The sequence below is a fragment of the Haliaeetus leucocephalus genome, unplaced genomic scaffold (assembly GCF_000737465.1).
Source record: "Haliaeetus leucocephalus isolate CR32 unplaced genomic scaffold, Haliaeetus_leucocephalus-4.0 Scaffold251, whole genome shotgun sequence".
Classification (NCBI taxonomy): Eukaryota; Metazoa; Chordata; class Aves; order Accipitriformes; family Accipitridae; genus Haliaeetus; species Haliaeetus leucocephalus.
Genome location: NW_010972687.1, coordinates 8,115,025 through 8,129,360, shown reverse-complemented (window position 1 = coordinate 8,129,360; position 14,336 = coordinate 8,115,025). Strand labels below are relative to the sequence as shown.

The 14,336-nt window shown below is 39.8% G+C and overlaps 1 protein-coding gene across 8 annotated transcripts in view; it reads left to right on the top strand.

Moving 5' to 3' along the window:
* The window catches only part of SLC35D2 (solute carrier family 35 (UDP-GlcNAc/UDP-glucose transporter), member D2), a 46,664-nt gene that overhangs the window by 24,503 nt on the left and 7,825 nt on the right, over window positions 1-14,336 (top strand). For 7 of the 8 annotated variants that reach the window (XR_774425.1, XR_774424.1, XM_010568678.1 and 4 more), the window contains 2 exons: window positions 6,002-6,077; window positions 13,667-13,774. Coding sequence is in view for 5 of the 8 variants with exons in the window: in XM_010568678.1 (XP_010566980.1) it covers window positions 6,002-6,077; window positions 13,667-13,774 (184 nt within the window). In the remaining 3 variants the exon portion in view is untranslated. Of the gene's footprint in view, window positions 1-6,001; window positions 6,078-13,666; window positions 13,775-14,336 lie in introns of those variants that run through there. The other variant, XR_774426.1, reaches the window with a different exon arrangement.

The window sequence follows — 14,336 nt, the reverse complement described above, 5'->3', positions numbered from 1 at the left end:
TCCTTTGCCCCTGTATGTGCAGAATAGCATTAATCAAGTTCTGAAAGGAAACTGGTGCTGGATTTCAGAGGAAAGTCATTCATGGCTCAATGGTCTTATCAGACCAAGGAAGTAAAATGAGTAATCCAAAAGATTTCACATTGTCTGTCCAGGGTAGGAAATCTCCTAAATTGTCCTTTTTTCCCCACTTTTGCAGCTAATCTGCTTTTTTACTTTCAGTGGGGTGATCCAGCATTAACATACAAAATGTAGTTTTCTAGCCTTTATACTTTCAAACACATTTTGAAAGATGTATCTGAAACAACAAATAAAGGAGAAATCTGTATAAATTAATATAAACTACAAGTTATGGAAATTATCAGGAAACCTAATGGTTTAATTAAGAATCGGTAGCTCTAGGAGGCTGCAGGAGGAGAGAGGAGCTCTGTGCTGTCCCTGTAGCTGCTACTGTGCAGTCCCTTTCTATTCACCTGTGCTAATCAACACTGAAGGCAGGGTGGCCTTGTACTGCCTTGCACCAGCCTTGCTATTAGTGATAGTGACTGAATGGTAGATTTTCTCTTTGGTGCCTTCATCCAAAACTGGCACCCTTTCTAGAAGCTGAACAGCAATGAAATATGAGTTGTTGCTGTCAGAGCTCAGGTGATCACGGGAAAACTAGCAGCCTGTAATGTGCAAGAGTTTAGATGTGATGCCTTCTGCTCATAAATTATAAAATCTGTCTCACAGGAAAGGAAAATGAGTTGGCTTTTGAATTAATTTACAGGATTTTTAAACTAGTCTTTTCAAGTGTATGCATTGTTTAAGCACTTACCGCATGATTTTCAGTACTGGGAATGGCAATACAGTAATTACTTTTGGAAGTGCATTGAATGTAGGAAGCACAAAGATGAATACCAGGTATTACAGTTTAACATTCGGCATTGTTCTGATAAAGATCACAAGCTCTCCCACGGGAGACAAGGGAAAATGTTGCCTTCTGTCTGCTCACTGAGTTGCTGCAGTGATGAGCAAACGGGAAGGGTCTGATGAATACATAGGTCAGGGGAGAATGGGATGGCGTCTAGACAGGGAGAGGAATCATCAGAAATTAAACATTTATTTAACACCACGCCTGTGGGTGTAGTCACCTGTACACACAGCTTGCTGAATTAACTTTGTGTGTGAGCATCTGGTGGTATTTTATCCATACGAAGGCTGCAGGAACCTGTGAATATCTAGATCAGAGCCTTTGTCATTGTTCTGCTTCCTTTGTGCTATCTGGGTTATGCAAGAGTAAAGCCCATTTAAAAGACCAGCTATAGCATGTGAATGGTTGCTTTATACCATGAGAAAAAATAAAACTACTGTATTTTTTTAAAAAAAACTTCGCTGAAACTGGCTAGATTTTGTGGAACATTTGTTCATTATTTTTGGCTTTTGTGGGATGACTGAGAGCCATCTTTATCCACGCTGAGATGTACCTTCCTCCTCAGGTGGTCCCTTTGATTGAAGCTGTGCTCAGCTACTGCTCTGTGGGGCAGATCCCAAGGCCACACCACATGAGCTCAAAGCTTGGCACATTATCTCTCTGGCTGAGGTCAAAACACACACTTGTGTGTGGCTTGTGGATAAATAAATCTGACCCTGCTGTTTTAATATCTGTGTGCCTTTGGAGTTTCTGGCTCAGCACTGCTGTCTTGCTGGTCTGGTGTCAGGATACGAAATTCTCTGATGTTCTTCTGGCATAGGTTGCTCTGGTGTTATGGGCTGATGTGAAGGCAAGCCTTGTTTGATGGCCACAGCATCTGTTCTTCTAGAGTTTGAGCTCTGACACCAAGTGATGAACTTCTTTCTGACATCCTGAGCTCAGGCATGGGCTGATAATGATTCGCAACTAATGTAAAGGCTTTGCATTTGTTGATAGTATATGGTACAGGGGACTAAGGAGAGCAGTTCTTGTGTTTTGGAAGGCTAGTGTGATGTGCCTTTCTCTGTTTGGTGTTTTATGTGGAAATCCCAGTAGGTGGTTCATTCGGTCAAACCCAGCAGACTGAGGTCCAGGCAAAGATTATAATTACTGGTTCAGTACCCTTATTGCCAAGGCTTATGGCTAGATACAGGTCTCCGCAAAGTCTGTAATCTCAAGAGCTTGCTGGGGCTGCATAAAGAGCCCAGCAGCTGTGAGGTTTCAGAACACTACTTTAATGATGCCAGGACACAGACTTTTCAGAGCAAATTATTGTCCCTACAGTTTCCTGAGCTTGTATTAAGAGGCAAGCACACACAGAACTTGAGCTTATTCTCTTCTGCATGGAAGTCCAGGCTTCCACGAAGGCTCTGTCTCTATTTCTAGCACGTCAGGGTGATTTTGAAGGACTGGCATTCTTGAGCATAAAGACCCCAACCTTTTAAATGACTGCTGTGGTGTCAGACTACTGGCATTTTGGATCGTGTTTTCTATACTTATTCCAAAAGCCAGCTTTCTGTTAGATCTTGTCCATTAGGTCTTGGGCTTGGGTTTAGACTCACCAGACTTGTAACAAGGAGCAAAACCAAGTCAACTGCGATGGTGCTGCTAGGCTGTCACATCTCTGCTCAACTGTTAGCGTTTCAGGTGCTGGTGCAGTCTTGTTTGTTCTGTTTTCTGATGTAATAACTACAGATGTGCTTTGACATCTGTTACTGACTTAGCACCTCAGACATACTGGGTTTGTGGACGAGGTCATGCTGTACTCAGAGATTTGTGGTTTAGCATCTGCACACTTCTCATCTGATATCAGGGCACAAGGAGGATGTTGGTGGCTTATATGGTCACCATTTTTGTTAGTAGTTTATGACCTTCTTACAAGTCAGGCCAGTGCTTGTGTTTAATCAATGTTTTAGCAGACCATTTTGAGGCAGGCACTGCAGTCATTTGTTAATACAACAGTTTCTCAAATCTTAAACCTTTGTTTCATTTCCTGAAATCGTGCATAGTATTACCAGCAGTATAATATAAGCTAAATATGATCTGAGTTTTCCTGCTCCAGTTGCAAACCTATTCTAATTTCTCCACTTGTTCTTGGATTTATTCCTGGAAATACTGCTCTTCTACTTGCATTACACAGGTGCAAAGCTAGCAGAAAGATTGCAGAATCCTTCTGCCCTGTCATCTCAGTCCTGGTCTGCTGCACCAAAAAGGGTTGAAAGATTTGAATCATAGAGACCCTACTGGTCTGAACACCAGGCAAGGAAAGAAAAGGGCTGAACCACTGAGGCCATATCAGCACAATCCTGGAGAAGAGAGAAAAATCTGTTTTGTAATACGTAGAAATATACAGTAGGCAGCTACAGATTCCATAAAGCATTATTAGGGATTTTAAATTATTACATCTGATGATCCATGTAGAGTATAACCAATTTGTCAGGGTAACTGTAGTAGCTACATGCATGGTTTGAATCTAAAACCTGTGTTTTGCCTTTCGTGAAGCTTTATTGTTTAAAAACTCACCCCAGACTGAGCTGCAAAAACAGGCTAGAAAATGCAGAGTGACTTTGTACTAATTTAATGTAGGTTTAAACTTTTTAACGATGAGTTTGCAAGATTCCAGAGTGCAGATCCTGCTTGATCTTTCTTCATTATTAGCCCCATTTCTAAATGCTAAATTGTCATAATTCGTTATGACAGGAGTCGGTAATCTTACATTTTGGCAGACTGAGGTTCAGGAGCAATTTAGTCCTTTGCCACTGGGAGTCAGGATTTCCTAACCCAAGCAGGTTCACGTTACACAGTGCTCGCAGCCAGTGCTTATTCTTAACTGTGAGGGGAAATACCATCCTCTAACGTCAAAGCCTTTGCATGTTCAGAAAATGCTTTGTGCTAAAGTCGTATACCCTAAAAGTTACCTTTATCTGAAATGTGGTAGTGTTAAACCTGATTTAACCTTTCCTGTGCATAGCTAGGAAATTCTTTTCTAAATGCGGTTCTTGTTGTTTGAGAGTGCATTTAAATCTCACCGTAGTTGCAGTGTCCTACAGAACCTATTTCTGAAAAGGATGCACATTTTCTATGTGGGTGAGGAAGCAAAAGAAGTGCTTAGGTGTGTAGCCTCTTTTGCCTTGAGAAATAGCTGCTGCAGCCTTATGCTTCTGATTAGTCTCGTGTACAGCAGCAAGGGAGAGTCCTCTCACCCAATGGTTAATCATTTTATTAGGTTGCCACAAAGATGTGCTTTTAGCTGAAATCCAATGCAATCTTAGCAACATGAATAATTTTTTACTTGGGTCTTATGAGGGATTTTTTACCAAATGAAATACAGAGACATAGCTGAGATGATATTGAGAAGCCCAGTGAAGCAGAACTTTGTTTTTATCTTGTATGTGACATGGCTGATATTTGGTCTTGGGTCTGAAGGCACAAAAGTTAAAATAATTCCCATCCAAACACCCCCAAATGGCAGAAAGGAGCATGTGACCATGGAAACAGAGACCATGTCTCCGACTGGAAACAGCTTGAGTCAAGCTCATTGTGGACAAAGGGAAATCTGCCAGTATGTATGCAATTAGAGTTCTCTTCCTGAGAACTTCAAATGGAGCCTTTAAAACAAGCTTTCACAACTCCTGAGCATCTAAGTCTGTGCAGCTGTTTTTGGAGCACCGGTCAATTACATTAGACGGTCTCCAAAAGCACAAAATTGTGAGCATGGTCTTTGTGCTGAAAATGCAAGTGGTTGCAGCTGATGCATTTAATAGGTGGTCTGCCCCTCATACTCTTGATGTAGCAAATTTTTGAACAAAGGTCCTTATTCCTTAACATTCTGTGCATTGTTTCAGAAGAGCCCAACAGGACAAAGTGTTTCCCTTAGATAGGTTTAAGGAGAAAGCATTGCAAGGAGTCAGCTATGGAAATGAATGGGTCTTTGGTGTGTGGCCTTTGCTGGTTAGCTTCTTCTTCTAAGCAAACCTGGTACTTTCAGGTGACATCAGCTTCATCTTTTGTGCTGACTAGTTTAGCTCCCTTTCTCCTTGCTCTCACGGGCATTTTTCTAGTTTCAGCTTTATCTTTCTTTATGCACACAACTCTGTTCGGCTTCCACTTGTTAATAACTTAGTTTCAAAAGCTGGAGCCATGTTTTCCTCTCAGGCTTTGCCTAAAACTCTTTAACTGATGGGAATGGGAGGCCTCAGGAAAACAGGAGAAAACCATTCTCTGTTTGTTCTGCATTTGTTCTGCATATGGTAATACCAAACTGACTATAAATGGAGTGTTGTGTTAAATAGTGTTCGCAGCTATAAACTTCAACTATTGCCAGCATCTTTGTGAATGTACATTTCTGTATATTCTGTATGTACATACTGTATACATACATACTGTATTTTGAGTTTTGATGCATGGACTTCACTTTTTTTCCTTGGTTTCTTTTTTTTTTCCTTGCTTTTTTTTGTTTTAGTTTGCATCTAATGGAAAAAAGTTAAAGTTTATACATCTGACCTGTGTCAGATTTTATTTCTATTTAAAAAATATGAATAAAGTCCAAAGTCCAAATCCTTTCAAACTCTTGAGCCTTCAGTTCAATATGCTTAATCTACTTCCTCTGGATAAAAAATGTGAGGGTGGATGGTGATGTTGTAAAATGGCTGGGAAGTCATCAACATATTCAGCCTCCAAAATCCAAGTAGAAATAAAAATGTGTTTCTGGGAACTTTCATGTTGCTTTCACTCCCTGCAGACTTTCATTCATTTCAAATTGGCTCAGATTATTTATTTTTCTTCATATTATTGGGATTTGATTGTTGTCCAGCATATTTTTCTTGTAAGGGTCCAAGATTATACAGTGAAGTAGATGTTTTGGAAGACTGTTAGAAGACTGATTATTGTTTGGCCTAGTTTTAATATCTGTTGTTTACCCATTAGGCAGGTGACAGGTGAACAAAAGCAACTTAAAAAATCCATGATTGCTTTTATTACAAAACTGGAAAAAATTGAAAGATTCTTGTCACCTTACTCTTTCCTAACAACTTTTATATTCCTTTCCTGTAGCTGGCAAAACGTGGATTAAATATAGTTATGATAAGCAGAACTCTTGAAAAACTGCAGAGAGTAGCCTCTGAAGTTGGTAAGTGTTTGCCTCAAATTTATCCTCCTGTTTAGCAGGCTGGCTTTACATGGATCTGATGGTCTCTTCCCTTGGTACAGTACCTAGTACAGTAGGCCTCCAGATATTGCTACAGATATAGCCCTAGGTATTGCTCCAATTTTTGCTATTACTGTGTTGCTTGAACCCTTCTAGTTATCGATTGCTTTAAAAATATAAGCTATCATTCAAAAAGCATAATGGATTTAATAAAAAAAAAGTGAATGTGGGTACTTTACTCTCTTCATCTGCCCTTAAAATCTGTAAATACAGGCAAAGAAGATGTAATACTAGAGTTGTTGGAGGGATCTATGAAACAGTTTATGCTTGGAAAAATAAGGTTACCTTTAGGCTAGTTGTTGGAACATGGCAAAGGAGGAGTAAAAATGATATCAAGGTACCTGGTTTGGATTTGGTTTGTTTGTTTGTTTAAGGTTTTCAAGTTACATTTGGCTTTTGGTAAAACAGTTAAAAATAATGTGTCTTTAGAATCAATGTTGCCTTTCTTTTCTCTAAAGGAAATTAGCCATTTACTCTGAGGAATGGCTTGTTGCAATACATTAAGGTCAATGGTTAGGATTTATTTAGGAGTCAGATTAGTTTATACCCTCCGTTAACTTTAAAGATTGATGTAATCAAGGGTATTCTTCCCACTGTCTCTTTTTCTATACATGGCTTCTATCCACCAGATTCCTTGATTCACAGATTCTTGTGTTAAGCATGTGTCACTCCAAGAGTACACCTGTGTCAGAAAGACTTGCCTTTAAGCAGGCTTAGCACCTGACTCCAACAGAGTATCAGGTCCAGGATACTTACCTGCAGAGAGAGCAGTGCATCTCTCTGCAGATATGTGGCAGACTTGAAATAGGTGAAAAAGTCTGTAACTTCTGAACCTGCAGCCACCAAAATCAAAGATTGGACCCTGAAATTTTCTGTCCAATTTCCTTCCCTTTTTTTCCAGGGATAGATTTATTTTCCCTTGGGAAGCAAGGGGTATCAGAGGAGGAAAGCACCAACTCCCTAAATAGTCCCTATAAGCAGTCGTATCTATGAGACCAATGTGACTGTGGACCACACTAGCCTCTCAAGTAAACAGCCATAAAAAAATTATTTCTGTGGGACTTAGGTCAGCTCTGGTGTCTTTGTTGCATTTCTTTGCAGCTAAATGTTAAAGAATTACAATAATAGAAACCTGAAGAAAAAAAGGCTAAAGAGTTTTTATAGTTTCTTTGCATTGTAAGTTATAATCAGAAGGAAAGAATGAAAACAGTAAGATTCCTGAAACTAACATAGCTAAGTAGAAAAAAAGTGGTGGAGGGCTGGAAAGATGACATACTGTCAATTCCTCTGCACTGTAATTTATTATAAGGCCATCCACTGGCCACCTTCCTAATTGAGGCCATACTGTGCTGAACTGCACAGCAGCATGTAATGAAGGACTTCCACGTCCTGAAAGGTACTGCTGAGATAGCCTACCTTGCAAACACTCCTACACCTTGTGCAAAAGTGACCCGTGACTTTTTTTGCATGTGAGGAAGCTTCCCTGACTGCAGCAGTGTTATCTATGTGATCCAAGGTGCTGAGAGGTGGATGGTGTGACCCCAGGAGCAAAGGCTACACTGATCAGGTTCAGCTGGGTTGTGGGCATAGAGTCATCCCTAAAGTTTTCTGAAACTGGTGGCAAATCCCAGTGAGATCTTTCCATTGTTTTCAGTGGGTTTTGGCTGAAGCCCAGAGTGACTTTTCTGTTATCTATTGTGTCAGGTTGGAAATGAGTACATAACAACAAGTAGATGGCACAAACAAAAGTAAGGAGAGGAAGACACAGTGATGAAGAGCATAGAGTATCTGGCCTGGAGGCCACTGGAATCAGCAGCGAGCTCTGGATGTGGGCTTACCTTAAAGCTTTAGAAATGTTCCACTGATTCCAATTTTCAGACTCAGGCTTTACTGTAATTAAGCTAAGCAGTCATTGGGAAGGAAGAAAAGTTAAACTTACTGTGCTGTTATGTGAGTAAATAAACAACAGAAACCAAAAATGAAGCAGAAACTTAACCTAAATGATTGCACTGTTTTCTAAATTTTCTAACCCTCACTGACTTTTCTTTCTAAACTGCTTAAACAAGCAGTATCTCGCTCCGAGCAGCTATCATTACTGTGAATTAACAGGCGAGGAGATTAAGGCATAGAGAGGGAGAGAAAAAAAGTTTCTTGTAGGCTTTGTAAATTTGTTGCAGGACTGGACACATTACTCTTGTTTCCTTTTTCTTAAGAGCTACACCATGTATCTTTTTGCAGTTACTTGGACACCATAATTAAAAGACTTGCCTCCCTTTTCAAACTGATGATATTGTTTGCCTAATCATACTGTGACATTCAGTTTGGGTACCGAAAAAAAATAGAAATTAAAAGAGTCTAAGCTGTAGGTAATTTCAGAGACCTCAGTGTTTAGCTTTCCAAGTCCTGTGGGGCACAGGTGTGCGTGAGAACAGCTTTCAGAGCTGGAGCAGGCAGAAATCCACAGTAAGGAAAACATTTCTCTAAAGCAGCACTGGAATTGAAAACCAGATTTCCATCCACTCAGACTGCAAAGCTCTTTTAGAATGAGATAAAAGATAACAAAGTAAGTCCTGTGGAGGGCAGACAGAGAGGATCATTCATCCTGGTTTCGGCTGGGATAGAGTTACTTTTCTTCTGAGTAGCTGGTACAGTGTGTTTTGGATTTAGTGTGAGAATAATGTTGGTAATTTGCTGATGTTTTAGTTGTTGCTAAGTAACGCTTATCCTAAGTTAAGGATTTTTCAGTTTCCCATGCTCTGCCAGCAAGCAGGTGCACAAGAAGTTGGGAGGGGACACAGCCAGGGCAGCTGACCCAAAGTGGCCAAAGGGATATTCCATACCATAGAATGTCATGGCCAGTATGTAAACTGGGGGGAGTTGGCTGGAAGCGGTGGATCGCTGCTTGGGAACTGACTGGGCATTGGTTAGTGAGTGGTGAGCAATTGTGTTGTGCATCACTTGTTTTGTATATTCCAATCCTTTTATTATTGTTGTTGTTGTTATTATTGTTATTATCATTATTACTTTCTTCCTTTCTGTCCTATTAAACTGTCTGTATCTCAACCTACAAGTTTTACTTTTTTTTCCTCGATTCTCTCCCTCATCCCACTGGGTGGGGGGGAAATGAGTGAATGGCTGTGTCCCCTCCTAACTTTTTGTGCCCTTCCAGCCTTCTTGCTGGCTGGGTATGAGAAGCTGAAAAATCCTTGACTTTGTATAAACACTGTTTAGCAACAACTGAAAACATCAGTGTATTATCAACATTATTCTCATACTGAGCCCAAAACATAGTACTATACCAGCTACTAGAACGAAAATTAACTCGATCCCAGCCAAAACCAGGACAATTATATTTTATTATTATTATTGTTAGGATGACATTTTATTTTACTTTAGTTATTAAATTGTTCTTATCTCAACCCATGACTTTTACTTTTTTTTTTTTCTGATTGTCCTCCCCATGCCACTGTGAGCAAACGTCTCTGTGATGCCTAGTTGCTGGCTGGGCTTACACCATTACACCATCTGTACTGCTCATTTAACACATTTAGTACTGTGGTTGTGAAACATTGATCAAACCATAATACCGGGAGATTAGAAATGATGGAATGTTATTAAATGCACTTCTTTTTTATTTATTTTGCCTACATTTCCTGACAAGCTGTACAGGCATAGCTATGTCCTAATTGAAAAGTTATACCTTAGAATCTACTTATATGACTAGGGTCTGTACTGTTTGGCTGTTAATGTGAAACAAACAAAGCCACTTCTGTAAGACATAAAAATTATTCACAACACGGGTGGTTGGGTTTTTTAGGGTTTGGTTGGTTCGGGGGGGAGGCTTTAGTGTTGGATTTGGGGGTTGGTTTTTTGGTGGTGGTGTTTGGTTTTGGTTTTTTATTGTTGGGGTTTTTTGTGGGTTTTTTTTCCTATTGAGAAGAAAAAAATTTGTATTTTGGGAAAGACAAGGTGTGTGATCCTCAGAAAGCAGTAGAAAATACAGCTTTACCAGTTAAACTAGCTGAGCATGCTAATGAGTTTGGGTTAGGTGATGCAGGAAGTAGCTTATCCACCTCTCCCTCCTGAAATTACGCCTGTTAACATGAAACAAAGCAGTGAATAAAAAAATCATCCCACACGGTTGAGAACAAATTGTACTTTGCTCCCACTAAGACCTGTGAAGGTGCTAATTCATTTAGCTGTCCCACCTGCTAGAGGTTCAGTTTCCAATCTGCTCTACTGGGCGCTATATCTCTTGCCTTTCCTGCTCCAAGAGCAAAGCAGATAACAAGCTGAGATCACTGACTAGCATAAAACAACCCACTTGGCACATCCTTCCTTCATTCTCAAGGCTGTTAAAAATGCCTGTTGTGTCTTGCTGATCCCCTGAGGTAAAGCATTATTGCTCAGGGCTGTTTTCCCAATATGCACTACTACATAACAGAGCACTTGAGGGCCTTGACCAATTTTATGAGTGCTCTAGTAACTACTAGCAATTCCCATGGGGTTTTTTTTGGTTTGGTTTGGTTTTGTTTCACTGAGTTTATGTTCTCTGGTATCTTCTGTCATCTTTTGCAGTTCTGCTTTTACCCTCATTCTTTTTGTTTCTTCTCTATTTTCCTGTTATTTCTGAAACTGAGTTATCTTGTATTTCTGAGGAGATACATTTCTCCAAGAGACTTTCAAAATGTAGCCAGAACTTGTGTTTTATAATCTAACAGAACTTTTTCCATTTCTCCCCAGACTTAAATCTTTTTTTTTTATGTTTTTCTGTTGTTAAAATAACTTCTCATTTGGCTTTCCTCTCTACAAATTTCCGCTGAATATGAATGCCATCTTAGCCTGAGCGCTTCTCTCTTCATAATCAAATTTTGATGTAGTACTTCAGAAGGGTAACCTCTTTCCACAAAGATCAGTTCTTGTGTCATCAGGCATTCAGTTTGCTACCTCAGGTTTTCAGAATATATTCATAACTCTCTAAATAGAAAAGGAGAGTTTCTGGCAGACTGCATGTCCTAACGAACTTCATGCTTCATCCTGATTTATTCTCTTCTTGGTAAATTTCAAAAGGCAGCACATTATCCTATCTGACACGTGGGATTCCCAAGTGGTCTGAGCTCAGAAGGAGTTAGGTATATCATTCTTAATGATGTATTTTATAACACATCAGTTTAAACAACTCAGTTTGAGTTTTTAATTTTCCTTAAATTATTTTTCTCTCCATTTTTAAAAAAGACAATAACATGTCCTGGTGTTTGAAAACGTAGGCTTTTTGCTTCTGGCACACTTAGGACTTTTTAAAAGAGTTGGAATAGCTTGTGTCTTCAAAGACTCTCATAAATCTTTGTCACAGAGAGGGAGAGACATAAGAAACATTGAAAATTATTTTTTGGCTCTCTCCTTTCCAGAATTGTTATAATTTTATGAAGAGCTATCCCTGGATAATTCATTTATCAGCATGATAGTTTTATTGTTTTTTAATACAGTGTTTATCAAATGAGAGAGGAAAGCCACCTGGAGTACTTGTTTGTTGGCTGACAGTGCTGGTTGCAGCAGTACAGTTCTGTACAGTCAAGGGGTTGCGGAGAAAGACCAAATGGTTTGTTTGATCCCCATTTTTATATTGCTCTAGTTTTGGTTGCCCTTCTGACTGCCCGCAAGAAAGATGGCTATGACATCACTACAATTTTTAAGACCGTCTCCTTTTGTTTGTAGAGCTCTTCAGTCAGAAGGTCACTGTAGGTGTCTGCTCCAGCTGTTGCTCTGTTCTTTCGCACTCACTGCATTTATACTCACAATGTCCTTTTCTTTATAGTTGTACCATTCCCCCAGCCTGGGACCACGAGGGGGTCATTTGCCACTAGAGTTGCTTTTATAGGTTGAAGGTTCAAAGGGTGTTTTATCCCCTTCATACACACAAACGCAGCTTGGAAAGAGGGCAAGAAAAAGGGCACCCCTTCCTCCTTTCTTCTGTCATGGAGACAGATGTCCTTTAAAATTGCACATAAGACACAGCCTGCATTTCAGATCTGGAGTCAGAGTGTTTGCTGTTTCCTCAGACTGCTTGCATTACTGGAATGGCGTAAGGTGGTTGAGACTTGCAGTGTATCGAGGGACAAGGAGGAACAACAGGGAGGGAAAAACTTTCTCTCATCCTCCAACTCAGGCACTGTTCTGTTGGAAACTGGCCTGCTGGACCCAAAGCCAGCTTTCTGCTAGCCTTGCTCTCCTGTGAGAGCTGGTGCAAGGCTTCTTCCTAAGCTCTGATGCACACCAAGGGATGAGGCAAGATTTCTGGGTAGAAATCAGTGAGTCTGATTCCTATTCAAGGCAATGCTCTCTGTCGCCTGTATGATAAAATCAGGCTCCGAACAAGCAGAGATGGTTTCCCAAACAGGACCCAAAGCAGGGTTTCTGCCATCCGCATGCATCTAAATTCCTGCCACTTGCAGTGAGTCTGCAACTCAATTGTCTACTGACATTTCCAAGCTTCACCTATCACTTTTCCAGCAAACTTCATCTGGATTTCAGGTTGCCCATAAAACTTGAAAGCAGGTTTAGTAGCAAGAATTTACAATGTGAACATCTAGTTAGAAGAGATTTTACTGGGCCCCTTTAATGGAGAATCTTGCTTTTAAAAATGAGTAAATAAGAGCCTTTACCTCTTTTCCTCATGAAAGTTCATTGAAAATATGAACAGCAATAAATCAACTGCTGAGGAAAATGGTAATGTACAGCTGGGCTCCACTCCTGCATAGCAATGAGACTGGAAAAATCACACACATTTCCTTTTCCCTTCTGCGTAAATTGACCTTGTAAAATTTAAGCTATAACCACCCCCCCCCAAAAAAAAAAAAAGCCTTTTAGTCCTGCAAAATCCTGGGGAAGGTTCAGTCTATGGGAGTGCAAGTGTCAAAACAGGAGAGGAATTATTTGAAAATAATACAGAAAATACTTCATCACATCCAGCCTTGTTTTCCACTCCTCCTGTGTAAAAAGAAAAGTTCTGCTTATTAAAATGGTCACCTTATACATGAAAACACTTTTAAACCATTCTGCAAAACTGTGCTTATGTAGAGGATCTGGCACCCACATTCACTTGTCTAATGTATGCTGACAGTGTTCATTTATAAATATTATGATAACCAGGGAAGAAGTCCTGTGTTATTTATTTCTGTTTGTTTGTTTGGGGGTGTGTGTTGGGGGGGGGGGGGAAGGTTCTTACTGAAAGACCAAATGGTGTTTAGATTTTGTGAGGGAACTTCATTTGATTTCAGGGCATAAATTCATCCTATATTTGCGAGGTCATTTCCCTGAAAACAACTGGGTACAGTGAGCATGTTTTGCTTATGTTGTAATATTTCTTAAAGTAAGAAAGTTGAAACAATTGCTTACTGTACAGCCAGCATTACTAAATGAGACATCTGATTGTTTCTCTCATTACTTAATTACAGCTCCTCCTCTCTCTGGGTAGATGCAAAGGGGTTTTCTAATTTTTTTCTTAATTACAGAGCAGGCCACAGGTCAAAAGGTGAAGGTTATCCAAGCTGATTTCACTAAAAATTCAGTATATGAGAATATTGAAAAAAGTCTGCAAGGCTTGGATATTGGTGTTCTGGGTGAGTCATTAAGGTCTGTTAATTGAAGAGTATTTTATGGCTGCAGTGTATTAAACAGAGAATTGTACAAATGATGTGTTGTAACAACTTGTTAGCCAACAGTTAAAATCAAGCATATAGCTGCATAATGCATTTGAGCATTACTTATCATGAACAAGTTTTAAAAGTGAATTAGGATTCTCCAAAAGCTTCCTGTTTCTCTGTACAGTGGCTTCTGTACTGTGAAACCTCTTCTGCCACTTTATAAGCAGCATCCAGCTTGTGGGGTGACTTCTTCCCTATTTGGCCTCAAGGAATTAATTTTCACTATTGTTTTCTTTACAGCTATGTGCAATTCTTACATTCAGTCTGAAAAGAGCCTGTGGCTAACACTAATTGGCACAGTCCATGCAGCAACAATGAAAACATGGGGGTTTTGGAAGTTTTGTACGTTTGGTTGGTTGGTTTTTTTTGGGGGGGGGTGAAGAAAATCATCCTTTTAATAGTGAAACAAAGGAAACAACAACAAAGCACAAATAAACAAACAAAACTCTGAACTGTAGCAACAGGCTATTTTTCTGTT